This window comes from Lytechinus variegatus, chromosome 13, assembly GCF_018143015.1.
Source record: "Lytechinus variegatus isolate NC3 chromosome 13, Lvar_3.0, whole genome shotgun sequence".
In the NCBI taxonomy this organism is placed as follows: Eukaryota; Metazoa; Echinodermata; class Echinoidea; order Temnopleuroida; family Toxopneustidae; genus Lytechinus; species Lytechinus variegatus.
The window spans coordinates 34,133,285-34,151,694 of NC_054752.1; the positions used below are offsets into that span (position 1 = coordinate 34,133,285).

Below are 18,410 nucleotides of genomic sequence, written 5' to 3' on the forward strand. Positions count from 1 at the left end.
CCATAGATGGTGAAGACAATCGTCTATTTACACTTTCTAGACAATTCTGAATGATTTGAGAGCCAAATGAGTTGAAAAATGATATCTCTACTATTACTGATTTATGTAACAATTGGCTATCCATACTAATACCACAACTTTAAACCTGAGTTTAAGTTAAACCCGACTTCAGAATACGGGCCTTTTAATCTGTGGTTGTTCTTCAAGTATGTTTAAGGGACTCTTGAACTGTTTCTTTTGCTTTCTTTTGTGACCTCACAAAGTAGCAACATGGGAAACGCCCGCCCCCCCTCTTCCTTTGTCATATACACTCTAGAACTCACTTACCTTGTGCTATTCTGAGTTCTACTGGTAAATCCATGGGTGTTGACGTCACTGATTTGATCAGAACTAGAATGTTTTCAAGACCGATCAGGATGATGATGTACGGAAACACCTCTCTGAAACAAAAAGCAGATGTGGGAGAAAAATAAGACCTCAAGTTCTATTGACTATTAAAAATTCACTGTATTAAAGGGGTAGTGAACTGTGTGTTGCCTCTCATTGATTGTGTGTTATGAATACATAGTCCTGAAATATGTTTTCAGATATCTAGTAATACTACAGTGAATAAATTGTCCTATAATTGTATTTGTATATAGGGAAACTAAAATGTTTCGAGAGGAAAAGTATTGTTTTGCTACTTGGTAACTTAATAATTGTGGTATAAATGTATTGAGTAGTTAATTCAAGTGGATCTATATTACTAGACTACATCAGCAGTATGGGTCAGGAAACTGGCCAGGTATGATTAGTTGAGGACTCGAGATGGCGCTTTTGGTTCGTATCTGCTTTAATAGAAAAGAGATGTGGGATAAAAACAAGACCTCAACTGTATTAATAGAAAACACAACCACAAAATCATATAGAGAGGGAACAGCAGCATAAATAAAAGAATGAAGTGAAACATGAAAAACAAGAAAATATTCACATTATACTAAGTTCAAACTTAAATGGATCGAACTAAGGAAAGACAATTTACGTGCAAGATTTCTCAAATTTCTTGCTTGGATTTATTGGCTTTGAACGGGACTGACATCCAACGTTAAGGCAGCCATATTTCTATACAACATTGCACCCCACCCCCAGATGACACTGTATCTAAGTGTGACCATGATGACCCATCATGCATATATAAATAACACATCATTGTTGGCATTAGTAAGAATTAATGCACAATGTACTTTGGAACAATTCTAACATGCCCAAGTCATAGCCTGGAGCATTTCAAAGGTAACAAGTGTGTGTAATTTATTCTAAAGTGATGTGTATGATATTCTAAAGTGATGTGTATTATAATTTCCAATCCATTTATATTTTATTGTTCCAATTGGACATGAAAAACTCTGAAAATTTGCTTGTGGGCCTGGCAACCACTGTGCAACTCCAGATTAACTTAGCTCTATCCCTTTGATTTTCAAACGCCAAAAAGGGTAGCAGCAACTCCCATCTTTTAACGTCTTTTGGTCTTACGAACCTCCCGGTTGTGAAACGGACGCTCTATTAACTGAGCCAAAACACCGGTTATATTATATGTTTATTATTATCATTATATGTTTTGTGAGATAGCAATGTAGACCCCTGTTATACGCTACACCATCCTCATATCAAAACCACAACCAGTCAATAGGATTAGTCATTCATACCAGTCATTAGCAACATTTTCTATTAGCTAGAATAGATAACTGGTCATGCGACAGACTTCACCTAATCGTTTGATTATGATCCATATCACCATTTATTGACTGCACTGTGACTCACCCTTCATTCAATGTTGGTTCAACCCCATACTGGATACACAGACCAGCTGACATAGTACAGGAGAGGACTAACATCACTGTAGCACTCAATGCTAAGCCCCACTTTGATTTCACCATCTCAATCTTACCTGCAAAAATAGAGAAAATTCATGATTTTATGTTGATGATTCATACAAAATAAATCTACAACTGTTTTGGTCACAGGCAAGCGAACTAGTGCCCTGTACATACCTTGCAATATCACAAATCAGAATATTGCTTTGTAAGAGTTTTTACAGTATATTCAAAATCTTAGTGTTTTGGAACCATGGTAGTCATTGTTCCATGCTGTTTATTGTTAAATATACCGGTAACCGCTACTAAAAAAAAACGATCAAGACATTATATTTTGAAATACAGTACGTATACACAATATTACAAAACTTGGTATTATGGAGCCCAGGTATTTGTAATAAATATGGGCCATGTCTGTAGTTATGAGAAATAGTAAATTACCATTTACATCATTTACTTTCTCATCTAAAAAATGAACTAAACATATGTAGCCCTGCCTGTTTCACAGATATACATAAATGAAGTGTATACTCACGAACTGAGAAGTAGATGTAGAACATCAGAAGAGAATATATGATGGATACAGGAATCAGATCATGAGAGTTAATCAGGCTCTAAAAGAAAATAAAGAAAGTAAATTTCCATATTGCAAAACAATAATCTCTTTCACATCTTTATTGGTAATTTTGAAATTTAGTATTCTTTCCTAAAGTGACTTTGTAACAATAGGCCTCACCACTTTTGGGTGGGGGGGAGGGGGGTCTTTAAATAATTCTCATTAATTATATCTTTGCATGATGTGTTTCTATAATTGACAAGTTACATTATGTTTGTTCAATCTGTCTAGAAACCAAAATGTTGTCTTTGTTTGTTTGCGGATCATATCAGCCATACATGGACAATTTTCCTTTACAGATCAAAACTGGAGTTAGATTTGTAAAACATTCTGGCAAACCCTTAAACCCTAAAATTTAGGAGAATTGTTAATTCATTAGACCATATTAATTAGTTAATTTATTAGACCATATTCAGAATATGAAAGTTGGTTGGTGATCTGACATACCTTGTAGTAGATGTGTAGGATAAGAAACTCTCCAGTATTCCAATCAAGAGGAGGTGATCCCATGTTGAACTTCTCTTCTAGATGTGATTTCAGCTCTTCAATGAAACTAAAAACAACAAAACCCACAACATCACAAGGCTACTATCCCTTTACTAAACAAATAAATTCGTGACAAGGGGCCCGCTGCATAAAAGTTAAACGGGTCGTGTGGTCCAGTGGTTAGAGCATTGGACGCATAATCACAAGGTTGTGAGTTCAAATCCCTACTCTGCCATTGTCTCTACTTTGATAAAAAGGCTCTAGAGTAATATCTGTCATCTATAAGGTCAGCCACTATGACTGATTAACCTAGACGTAAAATGTTTCCTAGGTAATTGGTTATATACCAGCTTGGCGTTTACCAGCAAAAATGCTGTCCTGCCGAGTTACTATGGGAGTTACCATAAACAGAAACAGAAACCATTATGGTTACTTTGCCATCTAATTGTAACTTGCATGGAATCCTTGATTCTGATTGGCTGTTGATCAGCGTTACCATGGTAGTTACCATTGAATGGCAAAGTTACATAATGTCCAGGGTCATATTTAACAATTGTTTTAATAAAAAATTTCTGACAAATTTCCATCCAGCCAATTAAAAGTTGGCATTACAGTAGCTTTTAACAGTAATACGACAGAGATGTTTCTCAAAGAGTATGACTAAAGGTCATGCGTAAGTGCCAATTGATGTGCACATGATACTTTACTCAAAACATATACTGTATGGAGTAGTGTACATGAACCATCAGAACATGATCTTTGGTCAATTAACTGTAATACAAGGAACTAATTACATGCAGGAATTTAATTGTTAAGTTTAATAATGATAGTCACAATTAATTCTGTGTGACTCACCAGCCCCACCCCCTCTCCAGGGCACTGTACCATTCGGAAGTACAGTGTAATGTCTGGACAGTGTAAATACTGTCTATCTAGACATGGTTTACCAATAGGATTGTTCAAATTGGTTTGGATACATAGTATGTACCCTTGTGATTTGAAGGAGAATCTTGTGAATATTTGACTAGACTGAATTCAAAGGGGATAAAAAAAATATTTAAGTTTTGAAATCCAGACCTTGCAACTGCTGTGAAAGTAACAGTGAAAAGTTTTCAGATCCTGGAGGCCTTTTCATACATTATGTGAAAGCTGTTTGTAAGTTGAGTGACTTTAACTTAAGAACGACTGGTGATCCTTTCTTGCGGTAAACTACATGTATAGCAACCATTAAGTGTTGATTAATGGTTATTTAGCGCGTAAGAAAACTTCACCGTCTTTCTTAAAGTCGCACTTAAATGTAACTTACGAACAGCTTTATGAAACACCCACCTGGTTAGTATTAATCATACAAGCAATTGACAAAACTGTACTTGACATGAACGGTGTCACACATTACCAGAAAAAAAATCTTTAAAGCTTTATAAAACAATCTACCTTTACAGTAATTTACACAATACATGTAGGTGCTTGCAGTTTACATATTAACCCACCCACCCCCCACACACATGTACTGTGTAGAATTTCCAGTTGTAACAAACAATCTCTATTACACCTGCACATACAAGTTGTTATTATACTCGGAGTCATTGCTAAATATAGAATAGAAATGCAAGCTGGTTGTGGTTTAATTGGATGCTCTATCAATCATAAACCTAATGGCTCTTTTACCATCTCAATAAACCACAGCCCACATCCTCTATAATGCTTAATTAAAACATGTGTGCATCTACTGCATAATAAATACAAAATCCCAGTACACTTCAAGTAAAATGTGTTTTTAACAGGGTATAATTTTCCTGGCATCGTGTCATGATTTGCTATGCACTATTGTATTTTGCTTCACAATATTTACATGTATTTCATACAACAGGATTTTTTTTTTACATAGGATAGTATTGTATAGAGATTTCTTTGGAATAATTTGATAAATTGATGATTCGCATATTTTCGTTCCCACAAGTAAATTTTCGTATATACTTTTCACATTGAGTAGCAATCATATTGATTTACCTGAATTTAAATAATTGAAATGTAGGGGGGGGGTTCCTGTATTGTAATACTGATTGATATCTAGATGAATTAACGTTACTTCCCTACATGGCACCTATGTACCATCATCTTTTTTTCCCATGTATTCACTTCTGATTATTTTGCATGTTCTGTTTTTTTTTTCCTTGTGTAATTTGCTTGTCTGTTATATTGTAAATATTTGTTTACAGGGCCCCCTGGAAAACAGTACAAGACTACTGATGGGGTTACCCTGTATAAATAAAACGAAATAAATAAATAAATAAATAATTTTCTTATCAAATTCGAGATATAAAAATCCTATTCAATATTGAATTATAACACAAAGAAACAATACAGACTCTGGCAATTGAAAATATATGTCAACATTATTATTACATGTATGTTATCATAATATATCAACTCTAAATGCTGGTGTCCAATAGGTAAACATTGAATCTTATTATAAACATGACAAGGTAATGTCCCCACTGGAAAGAAACATGAAGGCAACATGTGTCATGCATGTGCAGTGTGTAGCTCTACATGTACTTGTACACAGAGGCGGATCCAGGATTTTCCAAAAGGGGAGCCCCCCCCCCCCCCCCCCGATCTGCCACTGTTTGTACATCCGATTTGCCTTGGAAATAGTTTGTTCCATCACTCTCACCAACAAAAAATTATATGCTTACTAACACAAAGAATTAGTAAATTAGCATATATAACCATTATTTTCTACAGGTTAGGCCTTAAATAAAGCTCAATTTCATGTCACCAAGATGGAGTTACCTTAATTAAAGAGCACACTTATACTACAGTGCGTATCAAAAATATTCAATGCTAAAGATAACATACTTAAATGAAAACACAAAACAATGCAAGTAAATTAATGCTTTGTGAATGGATTTTCAAAGCATGATTTAAAAATTATGGCAAAAGATAATCAAACGCCTAGGAGGAATTCTGCTGATTAGCAACATGTCTGATCGTCAATATTTACTCATTTTCTGCCATTCATCAAAAGTCTTTTCTAAAAACCCCTGAAAAAAAACGTTCCGTGTTCGCTCAAGCATGGACGAAACTTATTTTTGTCAACAGCATTTGAAAGAAAAGACTTCAGAGCATCTATTGACATCAAAATATAGACATCATAATTTGAAAAAAAAATTGATAGACTTTTCAAAACTGTCCCACTCTTTAGCCTTGGATGCCATATTGGTTGGCTTTGATGCTCCTTGCATTGGCCTTGGATATTTTGCATGCAATTTCTGATGTTTCCCACTTGTGCTGTAATATAAAAATGTGCCCTTTAGAATAGGGCATTGTCCTATTGATATTGAAATTTAGGTCCTGTCAAGAGATTTGAACATATATGTACAATGTACAGTACACAAAACAGATACAAGGACACCGACATTGCTTCAATGTACGCATGACAGCAACATTTCAAAATAAAGGAATAAACGTAGACCATTTAGTTATAATTGCTTGACTTAAATACGTGCAAGGTTAAATCAGATTGCAAAGTTATCAATAGTTCACTATATTTACCAACTGTCTGATAAAATGCACCTTACAAGATCATTGTGACCTTCAAGTCTAGTCTGGTGAATTATAGCTGACAGCTGGGGGCAGTGTGCAAATGGGGGTTTCCCCTAATGTCAATATGCAAATAAGAATATTAGGCACCATGCCAAAAGCTTTTTTTTCAAAATATACATGCAGGTATACCACAAGTTATATCTTATTGAATCCTTAAATTCCTGGGCCTGTCTTACAGAGTTATGATTGATCCAATTAATCATAACTCTATGGAAATCCATCAATGTCATAATTTTTTCTACACGAAATTTGCAAAATGTCCTTTGTAAACAAAGGAAAACAAGCCAAATTGTCAAGAAATCAATGAATTTACGGATATATATTCATATCTAGAGTTTTCATTTGAACAAACATGCATTTTACATGACATTGCTGGCTTTCCATAGTTGCGATTGATTGGATCAATCACAACTCTTTATAAGATGAGCCCCAGATTAGTTAATTCAAGGAATGCTGCAAAGTCAATGTGAAAGAGATAGAGCTGCTATGAATCAGAACTGCTGTATGATTCTATGGCCCAAATTCACAAAGGTGGTTTTTGAAACCATCTGTTGAACCCATGGTGTATGTAGATTTCCTGTATAAATTACGCTTAATTTAGCGCATATCGGGTGCGTGTATAAAAAATGTTCGATGCTGGTGCACACTTTTGTCAGTGCGCCAAATTGACGCCTGTTACAATGGATAGATTATTCATGAGTCCATGTTTGATGAGTGGACTCTTTAATTCAAACAGTGGACTCCTGAATAAAATAACGTGGATAACCACGGCAATAAGGCATCAATTTGGCGCACTGTGACAAAACTGCGCATCAGCATTGGACATTTTCTGATATATGCAATAAATAGGCGTCATTCATACAGGAAATCTGCATAAACCATGGACTCGACCATGGGTTTTCAAAACCACCATTGTGAATTCGGGCAAATGGGTCTTTCAAAGCCACTTTCATTCAATGATAAAGAGTACATTTAACTAAAGTAATTGACAAATTTTATCCACACCGAAATCATGTGAACTATTTCAAAAATGGCAAGTCATCAGTATTGAGTAGCAGGCCTTCAAAAAAAAAAATCTGGGGCTACTTATCACAATCAATTGCCTAAATCTGCAACACTGGATAAGCTTGAACACTGCAATGCATGGGATTAAGGGGGGGGGGGCTCCTTTTTATATTCCAGGGCTCTTTTGAGCATTTCGGGGGCTAAATCGCCCTGTTCCCCTGTGTAGTTTTTATTAAGTAGTCTAGTAGGTATGTCCTTGAATTAGAGATCACAAGGTTTGGGGTTCAATACCCATCTTGGCACTAACATCCTCTGGCAAGCGTTCATCTACATTTATACTTGATATTTGATGCGATTATTCCTCTTGCAGCTCCAAAATACTAAATTTGCCACACTCTACCAAGCTTACATGTAGGTCACATACCTGGCAGGAACTGATTCCTTTAGTTTCATTTCTAAGATTCTAAACATCATATTGGCAGCGATTACTATCAATATGTTGTGATTATTACTGTGATAACTCACCTTTCATTGTAAGTATGGAATACAACTGTTACAGCGAAGGAAATCTGCTCAGATACAGAATGAATGTTGTACTTCTGTAATCCAGTGTACTTTGCTTGGACACCCAGTAAAAGATCTGGAAAAGAAAGATGGTGATAGACTTTCTTTTCATTTCTTATTCAAAACACAATTAAGCTATGATATAAAATACAAACTAATAATCAGTACATATTGAATATGAAATAAAGGAGCCAACAAATACAAAGGAATTCACGATGTGTAATGAAATATTTTGGAACCATGCAAGTTTACAAAGGAGAATTTAAATATGGTTTTATACATAAACAGCCCACTTTTAGGAAGTTAGAAAACACTGCTGTGGTAATTTTGGTAGTCTTGCATAAAAATGAATTACCTCACCCACACATAATCACAAAAAAACAATGTGAATACAACAATAAATTTGCCAATAAGTTAGCAATAACTACAACTCTTCTAATACTTGTTTCACAGTAGAAATTTGAGAGTATACAAATATCAAATTGTGAATAGCAGCACTCAACAAACAAAATGGTTAATGTTTACAAATTCATAATAAATGACCAATTACTTCATTTAGAATATTCGTGGACAGAAGACTTCAAACAGAGAAAAGGGGTGGAGTGCACGAAGTCACTTAATATTCATAAAGTATTGCAGTTTGTAAAGCAAATCTCCGTTCCCTTTTAAACAATAATATTAACAGAAATAATGATGTATCATAGACTTGCCATGTAATGCTGGTTTATCATAGAAGTTCCCCATGAACACAGATCTACCAGGGTAAGGGTCTTCTTGAAAGAGATCAAAGCTGCCTTTCCATACATTAGCAGGTGATACCACAAGGCAGCTATGTTCAGGCATTACTCCTTTCACTCGGTCCACAGTATCAGATACATACAGGCATGATGATCGCAGTAATACTCTACAAATGAAACAAGAATGAAATGGTGATAAGAGGATGCCCTATCCTTCTATGGGCTAAGAACAAAAGAAAATATGTGTTATACTGTCAAAATAAAAATTTAAAACTGTTATTTCAGGTACTTGTACCAATATCTAAGGGTGATTGAATGCTACTTCCCTGTACTTACATTCTCACAAATACAGAAACAAACACCATTACATCTCTGGGGTGGGGATACAGCACATAATAATAATTATTATTATTATTAATATGAAGAATATTGTAATCTTTTCATTATTATAACTAAATGAGTTCATGAATTTCTCATTATTTCTTCTTATTATTCAATAATAATTTGCATTTATTTGAGCTAACTTCTCATTATCTATTCCACAGTGCACTATTATCACCTGGGCAGCTTATACAGGTGGCTCAAGCTGCCAGGGGAAGTTTCTTTGAAACATCAGAAGAACTAAATCTTTTCTAAACACCATCTAAAATGTGTTAGGAACTTGTTGAGCATCGAAATAGGTTAAAAAAATAATACCACCACATAATTATGCTTGTGCAAACATGAATACATTTAAGTTCTGAATATACATGTATACTAATAATATAGCTATGCACATACACTGGAATGACTCACAGCAATTCAGAGTTACTAATGACAATGAATGAGTATTAATACATACTTGACATCATAGGAATGATTACTATAAATACAAAAAGCATCATTAAACACTCAAGGAAGTGACTAGGCAAGGGAGAAATAGAGCGCTTTATTAGACTTAGCTATCCTGACAAAATTATCACAGAATAATTCAAATAGAATCAAGATTTTCTGAGAAACTTACTTTGATTTTGAACTAAAACTCTTTATCTCTTTGTCCAGCTCGAAGGCCTTCGACAATGGACCTCTGACATCATCACCGTAGGTCAGTCCTGGTTGCCATGGTGATACAGATGCATTGACAACAACCTGCAGCACATAGCCCACTGGTGGTCTTGAAAACTGGGATGAGAAGAAGTAAAATATTTGACTATTTTTGGACCAGTGGAATTCATGTTGGTTTTGTTTATGTTTCAAAATAGGGGAGGGTAAAGTAAAGGGAAAGGAATGTATCACAATTTTCACTGTACATCAAATAAGCAAGCCACATTCCAGAACACCATATATTGTAAATAAAGTTAACCCCATAATGATCTTTCCATTTCAATTATGTTGACATAAAAAGAAATAGAAGATGTTGCGCACCATAGCTCAACAAGACTGAACTTGGAAAAACAGAATTAAAAAACATACAGAAATATTTTGAGAAAAGGAATTCATGGCAGTTTTGTTCAAATGTTTCACAATAGGGAGGGGGAAGGGATGTATCACAATTTGTACTGTTAACAAATAAAACAAACATTACTATAACATCCTTATTGTAAATAAAGGACTTTTATTACATTATACTACTCTGAAACCCTATAATACACATGATCTTTCAATTTCAAATTCAATTTTATCATGATAATAAAAGAAACATTAGAAAATCTAGGTAGCCATTTCAATGAATGAATCCACTCACGGAGTAGTCATAACAAAATAAATATTTGAATATTACTGTAAACAAATTCAGATCTAAAGTCCAATCCTTTTTGGAAGGAAGGGCAAGAATTGTTGATATAAATAGATCGAAGATCATCGACTTCCGAAGCAGGATGATTTTTTTTTTTAGACATTGACTTATTGTTCAGACATTTATTATATGTAAATAGTATTTGTTGTTATGCTCTGAAGCGCCTTGAGCATCTAATCAAGATGGAAAGTGCGCTATATAAATCTTATGTATTATCATTATTATTATTTATCTTTTCAAACTGAACAAATTCAGGTGATTTCATCTTTCTCTAGCCAGGCAAACAAGGTCACTCTACAACATTTATTGATGCCTACTATAATGACCTATTCACAGAATATTTTGAGCTTTGAAAACATTCTTCCAGGATTCTTACCCACTGTGGTCTTTTACTGTGATCAATAGCAGTCTTATTATCAGGCTGCTGTTTGGTGTAATACTTCCTTGCAGTGTCAGGGAAACCATTCAAAGGTGTAGTGTACTGACACCCTACTTACCCACTGTGGTCTTTTACTGTGATCAATAGCAGTCTTATTATCAGGCTGCTGTTTGGTGTAATACTTCCTTGCAGTGTCAGGGAAACCATTCAAAGGTGTAGTGTACTGACACCCTACTTACCCACTGTGGTCTTTTACTGTGATCAATAGCAGTCTTATTATCAGGCTGCTGTTTGGTGTAATACTTCCTTGCAGTGTCAGGGAAACCATTCAAAGGTGTAGTGTACTGACACCCTACTTACCCACTGTGGTCTTTTACTGTGATCAATAGCAGTCTTATTATCAGGCTGCTGTTTGGTGTAATACTTCCTTGCAGTGTCAGGGAAACCATTCAAAGGTGTTGTGTACTGGTACGGTGCCGTCAGGGTCAGCGGCACAGCAAAGAAGCATGGAAGACTGTACATAAATAGATAAATATGATAATATCTCAATGAATCCTGATTATTCTGACCAGCTTTCTTCTAATTCTCATTTTTTTTTCTTATTCTTTTTTATAAATAAATGCAGTCAGCGAGAGCAAGATATACTTTTAGAGGTGGCAACCTTGGGCATAATTTTGGCAAGTGTATATTACACACATCCATTACATGTGTATATAAAAACGTAGATTTCAAAACACAAATCAAGATTTTATGTGATTTTCCTAATACCCAGCCCTCTTTTCTTTTCCTTCTCATTTTTTCCTTAAATATCTCCCTTCATCCCTGGCCCACAATCTACCATAGATGAATGTAATCTTTACAGATGTAGGCCTATTGTTCTTATCTTAAACTGTTCACCTTTTTGAAAACCTCTTGTTTTCTAATATTAAAAAAGGGGCTAAGAATAAATGGTGCTCCCTTATATTGCCTGTTCGGATCCAGGCAGGACTTTGAGAGGAGTGTACTTAAAAAGAAAAAGAATCAGGGTGGTGTTTCATAAAACTGTTCGTAAAGTTACGCACGACTGGAATATGTTCTTAGGTCATAACTCAATTACATAGGGATATCGCATAGCACAAGAAAGGTTCACCAGTCGTGCGTAAAGTCATTCATATTTTATGAACAGCTTTATGAAACATCCACCAGAAGGTCATTTCATAAAGCTGTTGCAAGTTAAGAGCGACTTAAAGAACGACTAGTGAACCTTTCTTAAGTGCTAAACCATTGCCAATGGTGTATACCATTTACCAAAAGAAAGGATCACCAGTCGTTCTTAAAGTAGCTCATATCTTATGAACAGCTTTATGAAACGGCCCGCAGGAATGAAATACATACAAACACAACATGATCTAGAGATTATACAATTTCAATCTGTGATCATTTTTATTGAAATGCTGATTCCCCCAAAAGCTCACCTGCAGAGCACAGCGATGACTGATGAAAACACAATCAGAGCTATCGGGTAGTTGGAGCAGAAGAGGCCATAATTATAGAAGACCCTTGACACCATCTCCCTCATTTTACTGACAATCTCATACTCTCCAGCTTCCCCCATGATGGATGAATCCTCTGCTTACGCTGACCCTTGATCTATGGAGTGCCAAATGGGTCTGAAGATTTCCTTGCAAAAGTGTTAATCACTTTTATCTTCAGGATCGGGTTGATCTACTGTCAGAGAGTACTCATGCTGAAGAAAGCTGCAAGTTAAGATTAAGAATACAGAAATTACAGTGCCTCATATGGGTATACAATGGACTAAGACAAGTATTCTGCTTTTGCTCCAGAGATTGGCAACAATTATTCATTTTAATCCATTCTCGATTGTTTGAAAATATATCAATATGAGTCAAAATGGAACAATGGCTGGAATTCGAACTTAGCCTGTATTTTGGTGTCATCTACCTACACACCAAACATTTTTAAAATCCACTGAATATTTGTCGAGTTATTGCGCGAAAACCAAGTGGGAGGAAGGACGGACAGGGGCAACGCTTAATGCCCCCTCAGGACTTCTTCTGCGGGGGCATAAAGACCACACAATCAATGGTATTCATGTGTTTTGAGCACTTTTCAACCATGGAAATTTCGAACCATCACTTATTCTTATAGTTCAGCAGTTTATTCAGTCACATACTTGGCCCCTACATGTACATGTACTTCCCAATGTAGCACAAGTCCAGTTGTGTCCAGAGAAGACAGTAATTTCATGAAGTTTGTAATCAATATTTCATAAACAAAGTGAAACTAAACGAATTCTAACATTATGGCAGTGAGTAAAAACTTTGCACATATCCATACGTCGCAGATGGCCATGATCTAAAAAACCTATTCAATATCTTCAAAATCTGACATTAAAAACATGAAAAACAACCTGAAATTACCCTCTAGCCTAAGTTTCTTTGGGATGAGGTCAATATTGATGAAAATAATGACAAAAGATCAGCATATCTGTCACCACTGGCGCCGTTCCGAAAAAAATTCTCAACAATCATCAGATCACGATATCATCACTTTTAAAGCAGATATCATAAAAGATGGTACTGTACAATACATGTCAAAAATACTGACCGATTCTATAGAATCGGTAGAATCCTGACATCGATGCACAGACTGGAACCTCAAAAGAACGAAAAGTTCTCTCCTTTTACCCCAGTCTCGATCGGCCATTTTGTTATGATTCACAACAAAAACGGCCGATCGAGAATGGGGAGGAGAGAACTTTTCAGTTTTTTGAGGTTTAAGTCTGTGCCTCGACGTCAGGATTCTTTTCTACCACTCATTAGACCTTCATCCATATAATCGTGGTAAGTGCATAATTTCTGTTTTCACAATTTATCTTGCTAGATATTTTGACCATAATTTACCCTTGTTCCGTGAGTATGGGAAAATACACGGTGAGCTCCTGGGAGCCGGCCCGCATTGGCCGGCGCTCCCTGGGACTGGGTTAGACTTTACCAAGATTCGACCTCCAGTAGAGGTGCACGGCCAATATTGGAGACTGTCTCCCATGAGAGAGATTATCTCCAATAATAGAGACTTTTGTAAAGAATTTGGGTATCCATTTTCAGAGACAGTCTCCAGTTTGGGAGACCAATTTCCTTTGTTTACATTTGCTTTAAAAGGATTACCTTGGCGACAAAAATAAAAATGTGATAAGCAGATTCCTCATGTCATGAAAAATTACCCCTTTTCACCGTCTACTTTAAAAATTCACTGTCTACTTTTGTTTTGATCATGTTGATAAAGATTTTTGTTGTCATCCACACACAAAACAAATGGGCTTCTGACCTCAGTGAGACAAAACTTTGGGTGGAAAAAAATATGCTTTTGTTGGTGTTGTTTCTAAAGTTTTGTTCTTTAGTTTTGTAAAGCAAGTCTCGATGCGAGATTATCTCCCACTTTGGAGAGCTAGTCTCCCATATTGGCCGTGCGCCTCTGCTGACCTCAAATTAAATAGATAGTAGATAACCAATATTCATAACATGAACAAGATCATATATGGTAAAAAAATTTACTTGAAACCCATTTGCTTTTCTTTGCTTTAGTTCATTTTGTCGGCCAAATCGTGGTTTTGGGAACCACTCGTAGATTTGTGTACGCGCACTTGTGTACAAATACAAAGTGAATGGAGGTGGAAATAGGGAACCGTGCGTGTGACTGAATAAAGCGCTGCTGTATGAAGTGAACGGTGGTTTGTTGATAGGAACTGTCTATAAGCACAAACACGATGATAAAGATACAGTCAATGAACTGGAACAATCCTTTGGGAAAATAAGTAGGAAGGGTAAGCCTTATAACATATTGCTTTCAGGGGACTTTAACCAACCAAATGTGAATTGGGAAGAGTCAACGATTTTGGCAAATCATGCTGCCTCCAAGGAGACAGCCCAGGCTCTCCTTGAAACTACAACTGGATTTGATCTGACACAAGTTGTTAAGGAACCGACAAGGAAAAAAAATATACTTGATTTAATCTTCACAAACAACACTGGTCTTGTCAGTGATGTCAAGGTTATTGCTGGGGTAAGTGACCATGACATTGTTATAGCTGACTTGAATTTGCAAGCGAGACGGAAGAGGCAACCTAGGAAGAGTTATTTCGTACGGAAGAAAGCAAACGTGGAACAAATCAACTCCAGCATAGATGATTTAGGGAGAACTTACTCTTTATTGCGAGAAGCTTCAGTGCAAGAGAAATGGGATTTGATAGAAGGGGGACTGAAAAGAATCATGAAGGCTCACATACCACAAAAGAAGGCCGCCAAGGTAAACAGCCTCCCATGGTTTAACATACAGCATCACCGATTGAGACGAAGAAAACAAAGACAGTACAACAGAGCTAAACGTTCAGGGAGAGCTTCAGATTGGGATAACTTTGTCTTGACTCAGAAGGCCTTGCGAAAGTCGCTAAACTCAGCAGAGCGTGAGTTTGTGTCTAATAGACTTTCGGATGCACTGAGGGATAATGTCAAGCAGTTTTGGTCTTACATGAAACGACTTGGCAATAGTGAGACAGGTGTAGCAGATCTGATAGTTAACAACAAAATAATTAGTGATGGAAGAGAAAAGGCAGAAGTCCTTAACGCTCAGTTTGCTGGAGTTTGCTGGGAACAAGCAACATCCCAGCCATTCCAGATTTGAAAATCTATGAAGAGGGTGTGCTCAAACAACTTCGGAACCTCGGTCCCAACAAAGCTCCAGGACCAGATCAGATTCCTCCTTGGTTCCTGCAGATGTTCGCGGATAAGTTGACACCTATTCTCACCGATCTGTTCCAAACATCAGTGGATACTGGCACCCTTCCCCGCCAATGGAAGGAGGCAAATATCTGTGCTGTGTTCAAGAAAGGAAATAAGCAATCACCAGATAACTATAGACCGGTTTCTCTGACATGTGTTCTGAGTAAAGTCCTGGAACACATTGTCCACTCCCACATTATGGACCACTTTGAAGACTACGGGATTCTGGTGGACTCTCAACATGGGTTCAGAGCGAGGCGTTCTACAGAAACACAGTTGATTTTAACAGTTAATGATGTGGCAAAAGCTCTTGATAGAGGAGATTCCATTCACATGGCAATATTGGACTTCACAAAGGCCTTTGATAAGGTTCCGCACGAACGCCTCCTTGGTAAACTTAATTATTATGGAATAAAAGGAAATCTCCTAAACTGGATTCGGGGTTTCTTGACTGGAAGGTCACAGAGGGTAATATGTGAAGGGAGCACGTCATCCTCCAAAGATGTTGTATCAGGCGTTCCGCAAGGAACAGTTCTCGGACCATTGATGTTCCTGACATATATCAACGACATGCCTGACAAGTTAAAATGTCAGGCTAGATTGTTCGCGGACGACTGTTTGTTGTATACCCCAGTCGCAAAAGAGGAAGACATGTGCAACTTGCAAGATGATCTTCGGTTGCTGGAAAAATGGCAAAGTACATGGAAAATGAGCTTCAATCCTTCAAAGTGCACCGTCTTGGCAGTATCTAAGAAGAAATCGCCTCCTCTCAGGGACTATATTTTTTGTGGACAGGTGCTAGAAAAGGCAACGTCCCATCCTTATCTGGGGGTTCAGCTGGACAATAAACTAACATGGAGGGAACAAGTGGATAAAACAGCTAACAAAGCCCACAAAACCCTTGGCTTTCTACGAAGAAATCTATGGTTCTGTCCAAGGGATGTCAAAGTCATAGCCTATAAATCGTTAGTCAGACCAGTATTAGAGTACGCCACTTGTGCATGGGATCCTTATAAAGCTGATCAAATCAGAACTCTTGAAGGGGTTCAACGAAAGGCAGCCCGTTTTTGCTGTGGTGATTATAGCCGTGAAAGTAGCGTTAGTGGAATGTTAAAAGACCTCCAACTCGATACGCTGGAAAGTAGAAGGGAAAAGAACAGACTGGCAATGATGTACAAAATCCAGAATAATAATGTTGATATAAACAAAGAGGAATACATTAACTTGATCTCGACAAGAGAGACAAGGAATAATAGTGGTACTCGCATAGAAGTGCCATTTGCCCGGACAGATACTTACAAAAACTCATTCTTTCCAAGAACAATCAGAGCTTGGAATGACTTGAATCCTGATATAAAAAACAAAACATCAGTAGAAAGTTTTAGAGCAACACTCTAACCCACACGTGAGCAGCACGCTGGCGATTTGCAGACTACTGCCCTGCCGGTGTAAACTTCAGAAGGTTCAGAAGATCCCAATATCATGATAATGCCATTTTGTCTGGGATACGAAAGTGTATTCCGCCCAATCGACTCCGCCTGCTATTCTCAATAGACGCTCATACTGTATACGGCGCGCGGAGGCGAATGACATCATTAGGCTAGCGACAAACGCGAGTCGGTAACGGGTAAGGACTGGGCGCTAACCTTACTCCCAACTCTCTTGACTGAAAAACAACAACTCTCTAATCACATACTCAAGTGTACACCAAGTTACAGTTTACTTATAAATCGATTTAATATACTTACGACTTAATAATACAGATAAAGCGAATTATAGTGCTCACGATAACTCCTTTTCTCTCAGAAAAATTCACTGCTAAATTTGCGAAAGACTCGACGACAGTGGAAAACATCAACAGCGCCAACTATCGACAGATTAATGAAAACAATAAATGAAACGAAGGGTAGATTGTTTCATTGGCATTATTAATTTAAAGCGAGTTATTATAGAGCTTAGCGTTACAGGCTGGGGGGCAGGGTCGATGGCACCTAAGATTTTCAAGTAATGAACTAGAATTCATATTTCGATGAGAAAGCGAAAAATAGGAAGATGGAAGAGCATGAAACGAGAGGAAATGGTCGTGAATCTTTTTGGAGAAATTGTCTTGCCCGTGGACATTAATTGCCCCCCCCCATAAAATACTCAAGTCATTCGTAAAAATCGTATACGATTTTGTGTAGGGATTAAAACTTGCACTGCCCCCTTCGTCTGTCACGTCTGCTTGAAAAGTTTTACCTCAACGAGCCTCAATGATATATATTCAGGGCCATTTAAAACTGAATGCATGAGGCACCGATTGATTAAAAAAAATCCTCAATAACCACGAAAAAAGCAAATGGAGATCAACTTTTTTTTTCTGTAGCGTTATAAAAACTGAAAAATAGAGGTCTATAGATAATAAGTGAATATTAATTTCTAAAAAAGGGTATCCATATTAAAGGCAACTGGGTGAGGTGTCTTCATTTCCGCCCCCGGGATTCTTTTTATTGGCTGATCCAGGGGACCGGATCAATCACCAGGCTCACCCTATTGGCGACAAAAAAAGAGGAAAATCAATGTAAAAAAAATAAACAATTGAAGGAAAAAGTGGGAAGAAAGAAAAAAAA

General features: G+C 36.9%; 1 protein-coding gene across 1 annotated transcript in view; it reads right to left on the reverse strand.

Moving 5' to 3' along the window:
• Nucleotides 1-17,664, reverse strand: part of LOC121426949 (sterol regulatory element-binding protein cleavage-activating protein-like) — a 30,811-nt gene extending 13,147 nt beyond the window's left edge. Inside the window, exons 1-10 of the mRNA XM_041623367.1 lie at nt 17,550-17,664; nt 12,478-12,759; nt 11,384-11,537; nt 9,874-10,031; nt 8,844-9,037; nt 8,095-8,209; nt 2,917-3,022; nt 2,389-2,467; nt 1,801-1,927; nt 328-440 (exon numbers count right to left, since the gene is read on the reverse strand). Of these exons, the coding sequence (XP_041479301.1) occupies nt 328-440; nt 1,801-1,927; nt 2,389-2,467; nt 2,917-3,022; nt 8,095-8,209; nt 8,844-9,037; nt 9,874-10,031; nt 11,384-11,537; nt 12,478-12,617 (1,186 nt within the window). The 5' untranslated portion in view covers nt 12,618-12,759; nt 17,550-17,664. The remainder of the gene's footprint in view (nt 1-327; nt 441-1,800; nt 1,928-2,388; nt 2,468-2,916; nt 3,023-8,094; nt 8,210-8,843; nt 9,038-9,873; nt 10,032-11,383; nt 11,538-12,477; nt 12,760-17,549) is intronic.
• Between the last annotated feature and the right edge of the window lie 746 nt (nt 17,665-18,410).